The sequence below is a fragment of the Penicillium nucicola genome (assembly GCF_028828085.1).
Source record: "Penicillium nucicola strain IBT 29836 chromosome Unknown utg000010l, whole genome shotgun sequence".
Classification (NCBI taxonomy): Eukaryota; Fungi; Ascomycota; class Eurotiomycetes; order Eurotiales; family Aspergillaceae; genus Penicillium; species Penicillium nucicola.
In genome coordinates this window covers 4,850,328-4,869,505 of record NW_026643134.1, presented here as the reverse complement: position 1 = coordinate 4,869,505, position 19,178 = coordinate 4,850,328, and the positions used below count along the sequence as shown (strand labels likewise).

The 19,178-nt window shown below is 49.3% G+C and overlaps 9 protein-coding genes across 9 annotated transcripts; 5 read left to right on the top strand and 4 right to left on the bottom strand.

Annotated features, from left to right (window-relative positions):
• Positions 1–611: 611 nt before the first annotated feature.
• Positions 612–1,663, top strand: N7511_010413 (uncharacterized protein; the record flags this gene model as incomplete). The annotated part of the gene is made up of 2 exons (XM_057132790.1): positions 612–811; positions 865–1,663. 2 exons carry the CDS (start codon positions 612–614, stop codon positions 1,661–1,663), a joined length of 999 nt encoding a protein of 332 aa, XP_056980778.1.
• Positions 1,664–2,300: 637 nt separating this feature from the next.
• On the top strand, positions 2,301–4,365 carry N7511_010412 (phosphate transporter; the record flags this gene model as incomplete). Its single annotated transcript, XM_057132789.1, has 4 exons — positions 2,301–2,363; positions 2,432–2,539; positions 2,624–2,955; positions 3,009–4,365. 4 exons carry the CDS (start codon positions 2,301–2,303, stop codon positions 4,363–4,365), a joined length of 1,860 nt encoding a protein of 619 aa, XP_056980777.1.
• A 283-nt stretch (positions 4,366–4,648) lies between these two features.
• On the bottom strand, positions 4,649–6,232 carry N7511_010411 (transferase family protein; the record flags this gene model as incomplete). The annotated part of the gene is made up of 1 exon (XM_057132788.1): positions 4,649–6,232. One exon carries the CDS (start codon positions 6,230–6,232, stop codon positions 4,649–4,651), a length of 1,584 nt encoding a protein of 527 aa, XP_056980776.1.
• Positions 6,233–6,486: 254 nt separating this feature from the next.
• On the top strand, positions 6,487–8,985 carry N7511_010410 (fungal specific transcription factor domain-containing protein; the record flags this gene model as incomplete). Its single annotated transcript, XM_057132787.1, has 4 exons — positions 6,487–6,685; positions 6,764–7,074; positions 7,125–8,822; positions 8,887–8,985. 4 exons carry the CDS (start codon positions 6,487–6,489, stop codon positions 8,983–8,985), a joined length of 2,307 nt encoding a protein of 768 aa, XP_056980775.1.
• Positions 8,986–9,343: 358 nt separating this feature from the next.
• Positions 9,344–10,157, top strand: N7511_010409 (protein tyrosine phosphatase-like domain-containing protein; the record flags this gene model as incomplete). Its single annotated transcript, XM_057132786.1, has 4 exons — positions 9,344–9,551; positions 9,609–9,825; positions 9,915–10,048; positions 10,102–10,157. Coding segments are annotated over 4 exons (615 nt in total), but the record flags the coding sequence as incomplete, so codon positions are not given.
• A 206-nt stretch (positions 10,158–10,363) lies between these two features.
• N7511_010408 (glycoside hydrolase family 47 protein) lies at positions 10,364–12,199 on the bottom strand (the record flags this gene model as incomplete). Its single annotated transcript, XM_057132785.1, has 1 exon — positions 10,364–12,199. One exon carries the CDS (start codon positions 12,197–12,199, stop codon positions 10,364–10,366), a length of 1,836 nt encoding a protein of 611 aa, XP_056980773.1.
• A 1,745-nt stretch (positions 12,200–13,944) lies between these two features.
• On the top strand, positions 13,945–15,872 carry N7511_010407 (flavin-containing monooxygenase; the record flags this gene model as incomplete). The annotated part of the gene is made up of 2 exons (XM_057132784.1): positions 13,945–14,581; positions 14,635–15,872. The coding sequence occupies 2 exons, from the start codon at positions 13,945–13,947 to the stop codon at positions 15,870–15,872; spliced, it is 1,875 nt and encodes a 624-aa protein (XP_056980772.1).
• Positions 15,873–16,093: 221 nt separating this feature from the next.
• N7511_010406 (uncharacterized protein) lies at positions 16,094–17,055 on the bottom strand (the record flags this gene model as incomplete). The annotated part of the gene is made up of 2 exons (XM_057132783.1): positions 16,094–16,910; positions 17,003–17,055. 2 exons carry the CDS (start codon positions 17,053–17,055, stop codon positions 16,094–16,096), a joined length of 870 nt encoding a protein of 289 aa, XP_056980771.1.
• Positions 17,056–18,220: 1,165 nt separating this feature from the next.
• Positions 18,221–19,132, bottom strand: N7511_010405 (putative malic acid transport protein; the record flags this gene model as incomplete). Its single annotated transcript, XM_057132782.1, has 1 exon — positions 18,221–19,132. The coding sequence occupies one exon, from the start codon at positions 19,130–19,132 to the stop codon at positions 18,221–18,223; it is 912 nt and encodes a 303-aa protein (XP_056980770.1).
• Positions 19,133–19,178: the final 46 nt, after the last annotated feature.

Sequence of the window (19,178 nt, the reverse complement as noted above, 5' to 3'; positions counted from 1 at the left end):
CGATCGGCATGAATTTCCAGATCTTTTCTAGAAATATTCGGAGAAGCTCCGGGTAGATAATTAGCTTTGTGAGATCCGGTTGACAGGTTCCAGTGGATTGAGTGAAGGCAATGTTGGAATTGGAGATCGTATAGATCGGACCAGCACGGGCAGATGTGAACATGGTACTTAGTACCCCGAGAATGGACAGCCACAATCCAACACTGGTCAAATAACAACCATAGCAATAGCAGTAGTCTGTAGCAGTACTGACAATGCAGTCATACGAAGAAAAAAAGCAAACCCATGGGAATAAGGTGGGATGACATGAACTCTTCCACCACATGGTAACGGGTGGAACCCCCCGGGATGATCTGATAGCCAGCCATTTCACCACGTTTCGCCCCTCTCTATTCTCCACACATTCCGGCCAAAATGTGATGGCTTTGCTCTTAACCCTGTAAGGTCGGTGGCCTCTTTAGTTTCTTCTATACCATGGTCAAAAATGCCACATTCGTTCCTGGCCGATCTTTTTCTCGGATCCGCTTGATCTCCAGTTCATATGCTACTTTGATCTGTCCCACTTTGACTCTGTGATCCTCTCTTTAGAGACTCCGAGAGAGTCGGAGACAATGAACTCCTTCTCTTCGCAAGACTTCCAGGACTGGGTGGACCGACGCCAAAGTACTGTTTCTTCCTCCACCGTGTCGTCCGCGTCAACGAGCATCCTCTTCCCGAGCCCCGCGACCTCGCCGGGGTCCAGCTCGAGGAAACAGTCCTGGCAGTTCTACGATGATGTCGTGCGGCTGGAACTGACTCCGTCGGTGCAAATGTCGGTGCTGTGAAACAGGATTTTCCGGGGAAGAGTTACTGACGGCTGTATAGTTCCTTTGTGAAACATGGACAGCTGTTTAAGCTGAAATACACTTATATCGATATCTGCAAAGATGCGACGGGTGCGCTGAGGTGTTTAGAGCTTGGGGGAGGACTCGGGCAACAGACACCTTTCATCCACGGCTGTGAGTTGCGCGGGCTGTCCACGGAGTCGACAAAGGATGCTAATCAGGGCGATTTAGTTTCAAATACCAAACTTCCAGTTCCGCATTTAGAGCACCCAAAAGCTGGCGACGACTACCCTCTGCGGGTGTCATTCATGGAGCAGCAGACAATCCAGGCTGCCCATACAGTGTTTATGACCCAACTCTCCTATAAATTCGAAAACTGGAATGGTATGCGACCGCGAAACCCCGAGTTCCAGGCCTTGCGCTTACAGGTTACAGATTGTGTACGATTTCAGGAGATTCTCCTCGGCTCCAAGCTCATATTCATCGGTGGGATGGCCGAGGCCAAATCCAAAGGTCGAGGAGAAGAATGCATTAGCCAAAACCTCCGCATCCTCCGCGGCCACAATGGAAAACGCGTCATGCTCTTCTTTGCTAATTCCCAACGGAGGGAGCTCAAACGATACGTCTCTATTCCACGTGAGTCAACACGCCCTCTGTCTAGACTCGGACGCGCCCCTTCCCCCGTGGCACTTGCTAATTTCCGGCTAGTTAACTGCGTTGGGGGTATTAAACCGCCGAAAAAGGCTGGGCGACCAGCCACACTGGATCTAAATCCGAACTTTGAGATTCTGTCTCAGATGAGGAATTTTACAGTTCAGTTTCTTGACGACGACGGTTAGTGCATATCAAGTTATTTCCTTGCTTTCCTTGCTCTCCTCTTTTTCATTGCTCGTGGCTCACATCTCTTTCTAGATTGCAAGGACTTCTGTCAGATGCTATCACACGACCTGACGATTGGATGAAACCACAAAGAGACAGCCCCTAGCCCCCACACTTGATGATAATGAATCTTGCATGGCGGAGTTCCTTGGCGAATTGGAGGGGGGGGAGACCATAACTAGCATGTACATAATACGAGATACCCCCTGTGGCATACAGTAGACTTGAAATTTCACGAGCCATTCACCATTTACCAAGGCTAATACAGACCAGAACAGTCATAAAGCCGGGCCTAGCGCTCCAAGTTAAGCGAATTACAATTTCAATCTAATAAACTCTAGGTAAACAATCAAAGAGCAGCCATGTCAAGCATGGCATGTCGACAAACCAAGCAACAGAACGGAAGCACGTGGAGCGTCGGACCCCAAGCTTTGGCTCGTTCCCGCTTAGTTCCGCCTTAGCGTGTGCAGGGTTCACGTGGGTCGAGATCACGTTGTGCTGATTTGGGTCTTATAGGTGAGTCTTTTATTCTTTGTCAGTTACATATTGAACGGATGATGCAAGTGTAGAGTCTTCTTATTCTGCAACCTCTTCAACATGGGCAAGTTCCACGCCCGGTTTTATAAGACCGACCGTGCGCGGGACTTTGATCATGAACAGGTACGAATTGGCCCCTCACCGGAGTATGGGGTATTCAGGATGGTGCTGACATTGATCATAATATATAGGATCGATATGTTCGCATGCGACAGATCTACGAGACGATCGATCGGCAGGGTTTCCAATGGATTGTGGTGCTGGTTGCTGGTCTTGGTTTCTTCCTGGACGGTTATACTGTGAGTGGCCAAAAATGAGGGGAAATTCTCCGACAGAGGAAAGACCGAAAATGGGTGGGAAACAAATACTGACGCAGAAGGTAGTTATTCGCCAGTAACATGGCCCTCCCGATGATCTCCTACGTCTACTGGAGAAACGATATCTCCTCATTACGGCTTACATGCATCAACATCTCGACATTAGCGGGCACGCTACTCGGGCAAGTGGCCTTTGGATTTCTGGCCGATAAAAACGGTCGAAAGAAGATGTACGGTGTGGAATTGGTATTGCTCATCACGGCCACGCTCGGAGTGGTGATGTCCTCCCGCGGCGAGGACGGAAGTATGAACGTCTATGGGTGGTTGATCTGGTGGAGAATCTGCGTCGGGATCGGTGTGGGAGCCGATTATCCTCTCAGTGCAGTCATTACTTCAGAGTACGTCCGATAGGCCCTGGAACGGAGAGAAAGAAGGCAACTGACCATATCAGATTCGCCCCGACAAAGCATCGCGCCCGGATGATGGCCACCGTCTTCTTCATGCAACCACTCGGTCAGATTGCCGGTAATATCGTCTCCGTGATTGTGATTGTGATCGCCCGCAACAACAGCACAGGCGATGAAGACCTCACCCGCACCGTGGACATGATGTGGCGGTGGGTTCTCGGCATTGGAGTCGTGCCAGGTGCAATCGCTACTCTTTTCCGATTCGCCATTCCAGAAAGTCCCCGTTACCTCGTCGATATCGAAGACGACCCTGTTACTGCCGAATTCGACGCAACAACCCTGTTTAGTGAAAGTCCTGGAATGGTACAGTCCTCGAGCTGGGGCTCGGGCAGTGCCATGCAATTACCGCCGATTGCCTCAATTGCTAGTACCAGCTCGATCATCGATGACGATGAAGAAGAGCTGACTCGTCTCCCACCCGCTACACTGAACTCCCATTGGCGACTCGCACGTACTGACATTGTCCGGTACTTCTGGACAGAGGGTAACTGGCGCAGTTTAGCCGGTTGTTCTATTGCGTGGTTGCTTCTCGATTTTGGGTTCTACGGAATCGGCCTCTCGAGTCCTCAATTCTTGGCCAAGACTTGGGGTGCACTTCATATTTCTACCGCGGCACCAAACTGGAAGACTGATGATCGTCCCAACGCGAACATCTTCCAGATGTTCTTGGATACCTCCGTCCGCGGGTTGGTAATTCTCAATGTGGGCAGCTTCGTCGGAGGAATCCTTCTCATCATTTTCGCGCATCGTCTTGATCGTGTCGCCCTTCAAAAATACATGTTCCTCGCTCTTGCCGCTCTTTTCATCGCGCTAGGAACGATGTTCGTCTGTCTTTATTCTGGCCCCCCTGCCGTTGTGACATTATACATTCTCGGACAAGTTCTGTTCAACTTTGGTGAGTCCGATCTGAAGCACACTGAAAGCAACCTCGTACTTACCATCACAGGCCCCAACGCAACAACATACATGATCCCCGCAGAAATCTTCCCTACCCGATACAGAGCAACCTGCCACGGCCTCAGCGCCGGCGCAGGAAAACTAGGCTCAATTCTCGTTCAAATCTTCTCAACATACTACCGTTTCGGCGGAGCAGGCGATGATTCAACACGCAAGCACGGCATCGTTCTCCTTGTTTTTAGCGCTTGCATGATCATCGGCGCAGCAGTCACTCACTTCTGGATTCCGCCCATTCAACAAAAGCGCAATGGTCGCAGTAAGCTCTGGGGTGGAAAGCCCGAGACGCTTGAAAGTCTGGCTCTGGGCCGTATGGGTCGAAAGAGTCGAGATGCCAATCTCAGGAAACGGGCTTCTAGGCATCGGGCGATGTCCTTGAGTGGTTGATCACTCCTTGATATATTATTTCCCTTTTCTTCTTTCTTTCTCTCTTTTCTTTTTTCCTTCTTTTTTTTCTTTCTGTATTTTTTTTTTATACTTCTTGTCAATATACTAGGTTTATATTGGGGTGGATTGGATATTTAGGGACTGACTTGGGAGGTCAGACATATTATGGGATACGTGAATACAACTGATAGATACCCTCCAGTCCACATGACTGGATATAAGAATGGACAAAAGAAGTTCATTTATATACATACAACATACAAGCATCTATCAACATAGCACCTCACAGCAACGAATCACCCAGCAAAGTCCTCATATCCCCATCATCAAGATAAAGCGCAACATCCATGCCCCCACCCTCAACAGCATCATCCATGACCTGCAAACATCCATCCACCTTAGGCATAACAGCATGCACATATCTCGGCACACCACCACCACCAAAAGAAACATCATACAACCCCAGCCTCAACCAAGAAGTAGCAAGTACATGCCCCCTCCCCAAAAACCCCTGCCAAAGCCTCTGCGGCGAGATCTCGTGCGCGGCATCATGCAATATAGCCCCCACAGCCTCGGGCGTAAACTTCTTCATCGTATCACGGATCCGGGCTGCTATCTCGGACAGCGGTGCCTGACTGTTCTGTGTGCCCGGCATGGACACGTGTGTTAGGAATAGAGGTGAGCCGATGAATGTTTGCGGGAGAGGTGGTTGTGTGCGTGTGCGTACGCCCAGGCTTAGGTTCAGGTATATGGGGTCTGGTGATTCGGGGGCTGTGTCTTTTCGTGCTTTTGTTATGCTTTTCCAGAGGTGGGCGAGGAGGGCGTCTAGGCGGGAGATGTCTTTTCTAGATTCTTGAGTGTTGAGAGCTTGGGCTTGGGCTTGGATGGTGCGGAGTTGGGCGGCTGTAAAGTGTAGCAGGGTGTAGCTGATGGGTTTGGCAAAGTCCCATGATGACCAGGGCGCTGGGGTTGAAGGGGTGATTTTGTTCTGCTGGATTGCAAGGGCGAGGTCTGCGGATGGTGGCTTTGAGTTTTCTGTCGTTGGTATGCAGACTGTTGGATACGCTTTGTCGGATGTATCCCACCAACTGTAGCGGTGCAAGGGTAGTTCGCGGGCGACTTTTGTGAGAGTAGAGTCTGGTTCTGGGGCATCGATATCGCCTGCAGCGGAGTTGTCTAGTAGTGCGGGATTGAAGATTGGATCGGCCATTGTTGATCCTTGAGGATTCAGGCCAATTTGTTTTTGGTTGTTGGCTGCCCATAGATGTACGAAGACCATCAATGCCTGTGCATCGGCTAGACAGTGTGCAATCTTGACTCCGATCGCGTATCCCCCATCTTGGAGAAGGCTAATTTGTACTTGCATTCCTGGTAAACCGATGCATTCTTTCAGGTTATGCAGTGCCAATGGTGCGGACGGTAGGAATAGTCCTTGGTTGAAGACATTGCCGTTCCATGCTCCTGGTCGATTCCCGGTGACTTTTGACGCTCGATCTTTAGCAGTGGGGACTATCTCGTGTATTCTACACGGATGTCTGACTACTTTCCAGTCAACGCCGGGATCAGTGTCGGTGCCGTATACAAGGATTGGCCGATTGAATCGTTCTGTATGGCATCCGTTTGATTTGACTGGTGCCCACTGGATCTGGCCTGCCCATTGAGGGAATTTGGAGAGAGTTTCAATGAATGAAACCCTGAGAGAGCTGAGGAATATTTCTTCATGCAAGTTTGTGGGTTTCTCGTCGAATATCCAAATTGCGCCTGTCGGGGCAAAGCGCGCTACGGTTGCATCGAGGATTGACAAGGGTGTCGAGGTTGGCGACTGTTGCAGTCTTGGGTGAAGCCTTTGGGATTCAATGGCTGTCATGTTTGTTTTTTTTCGATTATGATAGATCCTATTGCTTCTTCTCATATTGCTCAATGGTCCCTCTCCATTTTATTAACTGGGGGCTGGTGAGTATTAATGACTCAAGATGCGTCAACTGCGCCAAGGGGCCAACTCGGACCGAAGCAGAGCGGAGGCCGACGGCGAAATAACTTCTTCAACGCTAATTTTCAGTAAGAAAAACATACGGAGATCCACATGGCGTTGTTGGGATTCCCATCTTGCTTCCTGTCAAAATGGCCGAAATCATGTCGGGGAATTCCCTTATCTCCGGAATTGTCCGGAAATTCGCGACAGACAACGCGAAAACGCCGATAGAAAAGATCAAGTTGGCTGCCCACTCGGCATTTTCGCTTTATAACAGCAGAAAACATGTCAAATCCGCGCAAACGCCGACGCCCAGCCTTATCGTGCGAGCAATGTCGTCGGCGAAAGGTGCGGTGCGATCGGGAAATGCCCTGTGAGCCATGTACGAAGTCCCACCCCCTTTGGACTGCCAATTTGTCCATGAAGGGAAAGCCATACTCGATGCGAGATCGGAAGAAGCAGCTCTGGAATCAGAGTCTGGGGGACAGGATTCCAGCTCCCATTCTCAGAACGGTACAACCGATGCGGCTCGATTGGCAGAGCTCGAGCGCAGCGTGTCGAGGCTTCAGAACCGGGTGAAGGAGCTAGAAAAAGACCGTCCACTAAAGAATGGAGAGTCTTCTAGTAGTGAAAATAGACCACAGACATTGATCACTCCGTTGGCTCCGCACCTGAGATGCTCAAAGCACGAGACGAAGCTGTTTGGGCCTACACACTGGGCCCATGTATTTCAACAAGTGAGCATCTTACTCTCATAGTTGATTATGCACCCATTGACTTGATCCAGTTTCATCATCTACGAAGCATTCGTGGCACGGCTATTTATGAAGGCGTCCCCAAAAACGAAATCAGCAAATCACTCAAAGAGGCGCGGACGCTGAGATGGAAAGTCAAGAATTGGCAAAAGCCACACTTATTAGATCCAACTCCAAATCTTCTAGGTGATCTCCCCGCAAAAGAGGTGTGCGATGAACTCGTTCAGTCTTACTTGCGGACAATGGAGTTGATCTACAGAGTGTTACATGTCCCATCTTTCAAGCAAGAATATGAGACCTTTTGGGTAGATCCACAGTCAACCTCGACAGGATTCCTCACAAAACTTCTCTTGGTCATGTCTATTGGAGCTTTATTCTATTTCAAGCCTGGACCATCCAACGAGCTTCGTTTACCGATTCGCCGTTGGCTCCATGCAGCGCAATGGTGGCTCACTGGTCCTACAGCGAGGGAAAGTGCAACTCTCCAGGGCTTGCAGGTGTATTGTTTGTTGCTTCTGTGTCGCCAGGCATACGCGATCGATAAATGGGGGAACTGGAACTCTGCTGGCTCACTGTTGCGGTTGGCTACCAGCCAAGGTCTCCATCGAGATCCCCAAAACTTTTCACGGCTGTCTGCTTTTGACACTGAGATGCGACGTCGTATATGGATGACAATCTTGGAACTCAATTTGCAGCTTTCCATTGATGTTTCCATGCCGCCTTTGATCTCTGTGGATGATTATGATACTTTACCGCCGTCTAATCTAGACGATGAAGACTTCGACGCTACGAACGAAACACTGCCTGGTTCGAAAAATCAAAGCCAGTATACCGATTCCTCATTTCAAGTTGCTCTGGCAAAGTCCTTTGTAACGCGTCTATGCATTGCCAGGAACATCAATGATTGCAATCGTGAGCAGTCATATGAAGAAGCTTTGGCTCTAGGTGTAGAATTGACAGCAGCCTCTAAAGAGATTGCGATTCTCTTTCATGGCTATATAAGTCACGCTGCTGGACGTGCCAATGGCCCAACCGTATTCCACCAGCGTCTCCTTGATACAATAATCCATCGCTTGCTCCTCAATCTTTATCGTCCATTCGCACTCAAAGCTCTCTCGGACCCACGGTTCTATCTCTCCCGAAAGCTCAGCCTCAACTCCGCTCTGGTAATGGCTTCGCATGGCGAGACCAATACCAATTCCGACGATCAATTACAACAGTCTGATCAAGACTTCTTCCGGCTTTGTCTTTCAGGGGCTGGCCTCTTCAAAGGGTATCTCTCACCAGATGTCATAGTGGTCATTGGACTCGAGCTCATAACCCAGATCGAGGAAGAGGCATGCAACCAGTCCGCAGTACCTTCACAAACGAAACCAGATGCTGTCAATAAATTGGCTCAAGCCACTCAAGCTCCACTTCTTGAGGCCCTCGAGCGCATATCAGACCATCTGTATCAAAGTATAGCAGCGGGTATTCCTAGTTTGAAACGATATGGTCTATTGAACGGCATGATCGCCCAAATTACCTCGGCTAGTCGTGATGAGCAAGGAATCCAGGAAGGAATCCGACAATCAATGACAGAAAGTCTAGAGACTTCTCGGGTCTTGCTGCAGGCTTATATCTCTAGTGAGATCAATCGCTCCGATGCGGAGGGGGCCGTTCTTCCGGGTGGTGTGGATATATGGACTCCTGATAGTGGTATTCTGTCAAGCTTAGGCTCTGATCTCATGGTATGTGATAGATATTTCTTTGTTGATTCTCTGTTTGCATGGAACAATTACTGATTTATTCTAGATGCCAGATCTTGCATTTGATTCATTGAGTTTCTGGGATATCGCGCCCCTGGACGCCACGGGGTTTGATGCTTCTGCATTATTGAGGGACTTTGAGTAATTGGTTCGAGATGTATATGTCAAAATATTTAACTTAATGTGACTAATTATCATCTTTTCCCAATTCAATGGCCTAAACTATCAGGCCCCAGAGAAGCAAGTCGAAAGATGGACCACCCTCAAGGCTTTTGAAGACACGTGGGAACTGAATAAATACAGAGAAGAGATCTCCCTGTTGTTTAATATCAAGTGAAATAGATGTTCTTACCCAAGTAACAGTAACAGAACTGCATGATTTGATAGTGGTCCTGACGCTAAAACTGCTCTACTTCCAAAAGTGGTTAGCCTGGGGGGATTGAATTGATAAGAACGTTCCAACCCCGACTCGACCTGTCAAAACCCGCAACGAAAAGAGAACAATGGCAACAAACAAGCCTCAATCACCCAGTCAGGTCTACCTGTTGGGATTTAATACTATCTGTGCTGGTCTCTGGCTGTATGTCCTACTCGGCACAGCAGCGACGTTGATCTTTTCCGATGATATCTCAGCCGTGTACACGTCGCTGGAACCGTGGACACGATATGCTCAAACCTTAGCTGTAGCTGAGATATTGCACGCCGCAACTGGTATTACTTGACTCTGGCGAACCGCAAACTCTGTTGTCTGACGACTGTGAAATTCAGGACTCATCCGCTCTCCCGTATTCACCACCTTTACGCAGGTCTTTGCCCGCTCTGTTCAGGTCTGGGGTGTCAATTATGCATTCCCGGATCAAACCGCACCATCTATTGCCTATCCGGCTATGATTCTTGCCTGGGCGGCCGCTGATGCGATCCGGTATTCGTATTTTGCTGTTGTGTTGGCTGGATATCCAGCTCCGCGGGCTTTGAAGTGGTTGAGGTGAGATTCTTTCTGCTTTTGCTTCATCGTTGCTTGTTCAATGCACCGGCATGGCTATGGGTTAAGGATTCTAATCGTGATATCATCAGATACTCTCTCTTCATAATCTTGTACCCAATTGGCATTAGCAGCGAATGGTGGCTGATGCTCCAAGCGACCCGAAACACGGAGAACATGCCTTTGGCGGCCCTGTATGCCTTCTTCCTGGGTCTATATTTGCCTGGTAGGTTATAAGTACTTCTTCTCCTGTTTGGGTTGGAAACTGATGAGTGACAGGCTCGGTGATGATGTATTCCTATATGCTGAAGCAGAGGACTAAAGTCTTGGCTCGTGAGTAAGTCTTAAGTCTTCTTCAGCTCTAGCAGCGAGATCTGGAGAGCCTCCCGGTCTTTCGTTTGCAGGCTTGGCTGTATCTATACATGTTCAGAAAACTTCAATTGCCTTTTGGTGTAATATACAATATTCTGGACTTATCTCTCCGCTGAAGGAATAAAATAACACATTTGGGTATAGAGAGAATGCGAAAACTGAACTCTGCTCATGATGCTGTGGGGATTCTCAGCGGGTGCCCGCCAGCAGTGAACACGACCTCATCCAAGCTGATTAATTCGGGCGCGCTAAACATGAGATAGAAATATTTAAGAGTCTGCGACATCCAGAAGCTCGGCATAGAGTCCACGTGAATTGGCTCCGTGGCAATAGCTACATCGATGACGGCAGTGTTGCCATTCTCTGCCTGAGTAGCACTCAAAATTGCGCGGAACATCTCCCAAGCAGTATCAAGCAGATCCTCGCGACCGGTGATTCGATAGAGAGTGAACATGCTCTCAATCAACTCTGGTCGCAAATTGTAAGCGGTATCAGGGATGCCGATGAAGCCCCTCGGAAGATGATGATCAGTGATGAAGGCGTCCACATTCAGGTTTGGATCTGGTTCAACCTGCAGGCTGTGCACTCGCTTGAACACTTCCTGCTTCCAATGCCACTCATTCCATGGACAGTTTGTCTGCGATGCACAGGGGACTGTGTCAAGAACCTCTGGCATAATTCCCAGGGGCATGGCTTCATGAGCCCAGATGCAGCCGTCGACCAATTTGTGGGCGATTTTCTTGTGCATGGGGATTTTGAATAATGCACCCCCTAATGCAAACATACCACCTGCAAAGCAGGATCGGTATTGCACTTGTGATTCCAGATGGGTGCGTGGCTTTCCATTTTGTGTCGTCATTACTCGAACAATTCCGGCTGTGAGTATGTCTTTTTCCGCTAGGTTCATTGGTCGGAATAGATTGTGGCCCGCCGCTGTGAGTGTTGCTTTTTCGTACATCTTGCGATACATGGGCACCTTGCCTCCAAGAAGAGCATATGCTCGGGGAAGCGACTTGTAGAGTGAATTTGCTTCTGCGCCCAATGTGAACATATCGCCATCGAAGAGCTCTGCTCTGGGATTGACTGATACCGGCCATAGTCCAGGAAGCTTGGTGGAGTCCTGCTTTTTATTGAATATTTCCATGACTCGTTGAATGGCATCGAAATATTTGGGATCGCCCGTGATCTGTGACAGTCTGGTGAACTCTAGGGTGAAAGAGCCCAGCTCTGCTGCTAAGACTTCTTCTTCAGCAACCTGCTCTTCCTGTCGAGCAGCCTTCTGAAAGTCCCAGTGAATTATCGGCATCCTATTTGGAGTGTCGAAAGCAGCGTAGAGCATATCACCTAGCTCAATGGCTTTCTTCCGCAACCTGGCATCCCCGCAGATGTCGTATGCACTCAACAGACCACCAAGAAGACGGGCGTTCACTTCATGGGTGTTGATTTCGGGGGATGCGGTATTCTGAAAGTCGATTTCTGTCACTGCAATCACTGCCTTGTCAAATTCATCATACATGTCCATGATCCACAACGTATCGAGGTTTTCCACCAAGGTCGCACCCCATCCACCTAGGCTGTTTGTATGAGCACCACTAAGCGGCGCAAGCTCATCGGCCGACCAGGCAAGAGCCTCGTATGATTTCCAGCATCGTTCGAAGGCGTCCTTCACAGCAATTTGTCTTTTGCTCTGGCGCCACAATGTGGAGTGAGAAACTTTGGCGTTTGCAGATTGGATTTTGGGTAGTGTCCGGGGCAGTTCCACTGGGAGAGGCTGAATCTCAGCAACTGGGAATCGGACCGGCAGAGTCCTCCAAAGGAATTGGGGATTGTATTCATCGGCTGACTGGTCTTCAGGTGGATGCTGAATAGTAGGAATAGGGTCTAAGGGCTGAACAGTATCTAAAGGCTGAACAGTCTCGGTGTTTGTGTGGTGGTACCGGTATAGACAGAGTATGAGGGAAACTGCGAGGAAAATCCCCACCAGTTGACGAATAGCCCGGCTCATGACTTCACTCTTTGACTCTCACCAGCATTTTCAATGCCAGAGATAGTCAGCATGGAAGACTAGCAAAGCAGAATTGCGAAGGAGGGGAAGTGTGACAAGAGCAAAGATGAAACTTCGCGTTACAGCAAGCGGAGAGCTGGGTACTCGAAGACAATCTCGGCCTTGCCAAGAGTGGAATGGGAATCCAATGGGAATCGGACTTGACGCGGCTCTAGACTTGTTCTGAGCTTCGTTCCGATATCGTATACAGCTGACGACGCTTCCTCCGCTGTGCGTTGCATGATCGCTAGTCTGGAAGCTAGGCCAGTATCGTGACTATAGTGCGAAGCCTTACGGTGCTTTCTATTTTAAGCCGGCGCTTTTAGTTCAATTCCATAGTTCAATTGCCTAATTCAAGCTAGGAGAATCATTGGGGCAACAGTTTGTCAAACACGTTGGAACAGGAAAAATAATTTATGTGGGTCCGACACGTTTCATGGCCAGATTGTGTTTAGGGGAAGGATTCAACAGAGAAAAGACTGTAGGAAAATGAAAACAAATAAGAAATACACTCGAAATAAATCTAAGTGGTAATAAACATAAAATAAACGACAAAAAGCAAAAAAAAGATGTGCATCATCCGTGAATCGAACACGGGCCTCGTCGATGGCAACGACGAATTCTACCACTAGACCAATGATGCTAGTTGATATATTCTCCTGGCCATTAGGGTTATATAAATCAAAAACTACAGGTAATGTAAATCAGTCTACTCTACCCTCTCAACTCTAAAATTCTGCTCCTAGTGTAAGTTGGAATTGATACATCGAACAACAATCACGTTGGCATTACTTTTGTTGACCTAGTATAGGTCCTTTGCCGTTAATTCAAGGGATTCAAAATTGAGTATAAGTCACCAGAAACACGCAAATATATATAACAGTGCTATCACCATGCCTTGATAGCAACAACAATCATGAACTACGAAGAATAAGCACGTACGCGATCAAACCATGTTTCAACAGATTCAACCTTCATGTAGCCCCGAAAACCGTTGAAAATAGATGGTGTCCGGCAAATCAATGATACTGTATGGATTGTACAAAGGAGAATGTGTCCAGAAGGAATCGAGTTCATAACCCTGGGGTTCCAACAATACATGCGAAACCCCATATATACAGGAGAACTCCTCGAACTAAACATAATCCGATTCTCAGATGAGGAATGATCATGAGAGTTCAGTAATTGGCTCAGCATGAGGTCGGCCATGCTGGCCTGATCTGTATGATGCCAATTCCTGCAGCCAGAATACCGACAGAAACACACTACTACTACGTCACGGATCAAGAGCCCAAGGCAGATCACCTCTCTTCAAAAATTCCCCCGACACTGCAGATATTAGGGCATACAGTAGATGAAAGTGCGACCCTAAAGTGGAACTTCAACAAGGCCCACAAAGAATCACACTGGAAATCATGCATGAGCACTGCAAAACCCCAAGGCAGAAAGCGAATTTAGCCCTAACACGATGTCGGGTATACACAAACATGCCCAAGATACGACCAACTCAGATGGAGATTAACTTCCACGGGCGTGCAAAGATCTCGGGAGATCTCCGGCGAGGAACGGCGGGGAAGATGTGAAGGGTCGGGTAAGCTTGGCGTGCGGGGAAGCTAAGCATAAATACCGGGGGGACGTGATCCGTGAACCAGGCTTATTATCTTCCCAGACATCCCCCAGCTATTCCCAACGATATTAGACACGTTATGACGGGTCCAATTCCCATTGATACACCCCCGTCGAGAGACAGAGTGGAGGCAGGCTCATTTGACATCTCCCTCGGCGAGCTCCCCGAGACAAACAAAGCAGCCCCGGAGAAGCCAGACGAGATTGCAGCTGGAATCATCCGTCAATTGAACACCAGCCTCATCGCGGGTGACAAGGGGGCTATCTCAGAGATCTTTGCTAAGAATGGGTACTGGCGTGATCACCTGTGTTTCTCATGGGATCTTCGCACAATCAAGGGCCGCGAAGAAATCATTGCATTCACCGCGGGACAGAATGAATTGAAGATTGAAATTGACCGTGGCTCGCCACTTAAGTCTCCGCATGCTGGTCCCATTGACGCGTTTGGGGAGGTTCACGGAATTGAGTTCTTCGTTAATATTACGACCAAGAATGGTACTGGAAATGGTGTGGTGCGACTTGCCCAGTATGGTGATACATGGAAGATTTTCACTTTCTTCACTTCTTTAACGGCATTGGCTGGCTGTGAAGAGGCTGTCAGCAAGAACAGACCTACTGGGGTGCAGCATGGTGCTCAGCAAGGCAGGCAGAATTGGCAAGATCGTCGCACCACCGAGCAACAATTGGAGGAGAAAGAACCAGCAGTATTGATTGTCGGTACGTATCAATCAACTGCCCCGATATAGACCACAGCTAACGGAAGGGATAAGGTGCCGGCCAAGGTGGCCTCACTGTCGCTGCACGTCTGAAGATGCTCCAGGTTGACACTCTGATGATCGATAATGAGGACAGAATCGGAGACAGCTGGCGCAAGCGTTATCACCAGCTGGTGCTCCATGACCCTGTGTGGTATGACCATATGCCATACATACCATTCCCGGAGGGCTGGCCCATCTTCACACCCAAGGATAAGCTGGCCGATTTCTTCGAAAGCTACGTCAAACTGCTAGAATTAAACGTCTGGACCCGAACAAATGTGAAGAAGACCTCGTGGGATGAGAGCAAGAAGCAATGGGAGGTCGTGCTGGAGCGCAGCAAGGAGGATGGAACCGTCGAGAGCCGTACTTTGCACCCTCGCCACATTATTCAGGCTACTGGTCATTCAGGAAAGAAGAAGGTGCCAATCTTCAAGGGCATGGACAGTTTCAAGGGTGATCGTATTTGCCACAGCTCAGAGTTCACCGGTGCGAAACCCAACTCCAAGGGCAAGAAGGCCGTTGTTGTTGGCTCGTGCAACTCGGGCCATGATATCGCCCAGGATTATTATGAGAAAGGATATGACGTGACAATGGTTCAGCGCAGCTCAACCTGCGTGATCTCATCCAATTCGATTGTGAACATCGGGCTGAAGGGGCTCTATGAAGAGGGTGGCCCACCCACCGAGGATGCAGATTTGTATCTGTACAGCATTCCCCCTCCTTTGTTCAAAGCGCAACAGATCAAAGTCACCAAAGTGATGAACCAGAACGACGCCAAGACCCTCGAGGGGCTGGCAAAAGCGGGCTTCAAGGTCGATATGGGACCTATGGACGCTGGCCTGATCATAAAGTATTTCCAGCGTGGAGGCGGGTACTATATCGACGTGGGTGGCAGTCAATTGATCATCGACGGCAAAATCAACGTGAAGCAAGGCCAGGAAATTAGCGAGATTCTCCCCACGGGAATCACTTTTGCCGATGGCTCGACAATTGACGCCGATGAGATTATTCTTGCGACTGGGTACCAGAACATGCGATCCAACACTCGGTTGATCTTCGGTGACGATGTTGCGGATCGTGTTGGGGATGTCTGGGGATTTGACCAGGAGGGTGAATTCCGGACTATTTGGCAGCGCAGTGGTCACCCTGGATTCTGGTTCATGGGAGGAAACCTTGCCCTCTGCAGATATTACTCTCGTCTCTTGGCTTTGCAGATCAAGGCTATTGAGGAGGGAACCACTACTTACTAAGTACAACAGTGTGTTAAGTCAACCAACAACTTCTAAGGTTAAATTGAAAAGAAAGTAATAGCCATAATTCTTCTCGAATTCTATTCTCGGGTATAACCAGATCTCGATAGTAAATATACCTGATCTATCTATCGATCCTGCAAAAAAGAAAAAGGTCGCCGCCTTAATGAACACCATCGACACCATCAGCCCGCATAATATTCCCTCCCAATATCCCCAATCTATAAGCTCAACCAGCCCTCCATAGAAGCAACCCACACACCCAACGTCAAAACATGGGTATAAAGCCAAATCTCCAAATTCCCATAAAAATCGTCCCCCGCCGACCCCGCCACCGGATCCGTCAACAACAAACACAACCGCAAATGCTCCAAAACAGAACTTTTCCGCACATTAATCTCGACCCCATCCCTCGTCATACTCGCAATTCTACTCTTCCGCCGCGCCTTCCGATCAATAGCCACCAAAACGAACTGCTCGCCCTTCTCGCCGTCCAGCCGTCTCTCCCACTGCATCAGCATTCGGCCTTCCTCGCCCCCTGTATTTTCCGCGTTGACGATCGTGAAGCGGTAATTCGACGCCTGCTCGGATCCTGCCGTGCTGGAGCTCTGTGTTGCCGTAGAAGCTGGACAGGCTTGCCATATACATCTGGCATCTCTGAAATGGATCGCTGATGCGGTCTCTTCGTTCGAAGACTGGCTACACATGGCCGCAACGATATCTTTGTCCTGCGCGCATTGCTCGCTGGGTTCTGATACCGCGCGCTGCTTTTGCGTGGTCGTGACATAGGGCTCGTTGAGTGTGGCGTAGATATCCCTCGCGCCGAGTTTTGGTTGATGTGGGAATCCCCGTGTTAACTTGGATTTGCGCAGTGGTGGCTGCCATATTTCTAAAACGGGGACTGGGCGGTGGTTTGGAGGTAGTTGTTGGATTTGGAGGATCAGTTTGGGACTGAGGCGGAGAAGTTGGTGGGATTTGGGGGGTGGGCGGGCGATCTGGAATTTGGCTTGGATTTTGAGCTTTGGATGCGATGGTGCTCTGGATTTGGTTAGTCTTGTATCGCAGATATAGGGGTAGTTTGGAGGGTTCTACATGGGGGTTCTTTGTTAAGTTAGATAACTTATACTTACTGTTCTTCGCTGGGTAGGTCGCTGTCATAACTGAGAGTGTCGGGAGAATTCATTTTGGGATGTCAGGCAATTCGAATCTGAATTGATAGGAATCAATTATCTCGAGGCCAAAGATGCAGACTTAAAAGAGTGATGAATTGACACTTTTGCCGTACTCGTATCGCATGCACGACCCACGACCCCATGTGGAGAAAATGCTAATCTGGTGAAAAACACGAATACGGACCACTCTTGCTTGAAATGCTTGTATTGAGGTTGCCTGAAAGCTTTTCTAGTTATCTGGCGTGAGATATATAACAAAATTTGACCTTTTATTCCTTGGCGTGTCTTTGTTCCGCTGCCCGAGGCTAAACATGCTCCATACCGCATGGAGAATAAATTGTGATACCACATCTCAGGGTCTCGAGCGCTTCAGGTGGATTTCTTTGAGACTGTGGATCATGATCGGCAGATTTCCTGAGAGATGATCAAGGCTATCGGGGCCGAGCCGTTACGCCCAGCACAGGGCGAATGTTCAAGGCCTCGGGGGTCAGTACGTGTATAGCCCTATTGCAGATCGCAGCCACGTTGGACAGGCCCAGAAGAAAAATGCCAAGACACAGTGTGGATATTGTTTACAGTACACTTCGAAGATTCTTCCACTCTGCCAAGCAGGGTGGGTCGAACCCCTTTAGCCTTGTACTATAAAAAGAGGCATTTCGGTCGGTTTCTGGCCCAGATGCCGATCACTGAGACCCTTAAGAGGTGGCACGTTACAATGAGTGGGCAATATCAACGTTGAAATGGAGAAAATAGCCGCCCACATCAATACACACAAAGAGCATAGAGTATATTGGCTAGAAAGTGTAAGACATCTTCGGAACTCGGTACCTCGCCAATTCCGAAGCCGAGACGAAAGCTTCACATCTCACACCCAAACTCTCTAGACCTCCTTAATCTCCACGGAACACCGACGCCGATGAGAGGAAGACCCAATCCTCCAACCCCGACTCAGCCCCAAGATCCTTCCGCTGACAACGCCCCTGACCAGAAGCACATGATCAAAAACCCACATAACAAGCAGCAAAACAAGCAACCCGGTCGAAAACACCGCAAAAGCCCGACTCTGCATAACACGCCCGAACTCCACAGCAGCATTGGTAAAAGCCCCCCACGGGAAAATCAGCGACCAAACCGACATACTGAAACGCGTCTGCCTCCAGCCTCCAGGCTGCGAGCTCAGCGTATGCACGATACGCATGATGGCAAAACACCACCAAAACACCCCATACCCCAGACGAGTAGGCCCAAGAACAGACTAATAAACCCAATCGTGCCGGCGGCGTGCACGGTCAAGAATTTCTCTCGGTCATAGGCTGCGACGCTGGCGGTATTCACGGCCTGGCCCAGGACCTGCAGGGCGAATGAGCCTTGGCCGAAGGGCCCGCAGAGGATCATATCTTGGCATACCGTTTCCGGGGTGGGGTGGGTGCAGTTGAGATATTGGAGGATGAGAATTACGTCAAAGACGGTTGCTAGTGTGAGGCCGGCTCCGACTTGGAGGTAGGCCACTATTATGGCGGGGGCTTGGAGTTCGGGAGTGACATGGCTGAAGCGGCAGACGACGCCGCTGCAGGCAGCTGATGCTAAGGTTGCGATGAAGGGGAGGAGGATGGAGGTTGGGATGCTGTTTATTTCTGGGGATTGGAGGGTGAGGTGGATGAAGGGTAGGGCTGCGCAGGCTATTATTGCCATTGCGGTGTTGATCCACCACAGGATGTAGATTTCCAGGCCTGCTTTCTCGCCGTATTCGAGTACTGCGAGTTGGAGGATTGAAGTGAAGGCGATTGAGATGCATGAGAGACATGCGGTTTCGGTTAGGTTGGTTCTGAGTTGGTGTATGACATGTTTGGGGTAGAGGATTGTGCGGAGGAGATACAGAATTAGACATATGCCTAGGAGGGTGATTGTGTAGACCCAGACTATCTTGGCGAGGATCATCAGGCCTGTAAATTGGTAGTCTAGTCGGTGGAAGAGGACGGGTATTATTCCCGTTCCTTGCGGAATTAGAAACCATTGCGAGGAGAAATTCCAGAGGGCCAGGGAGAGTGGGTGTGATGGTGGTCGGATGGTTTCCCTCTCAATTGGCATCGTGATGCGTGTTTATGCCAAACACAGATATTATCTGCATTGGACT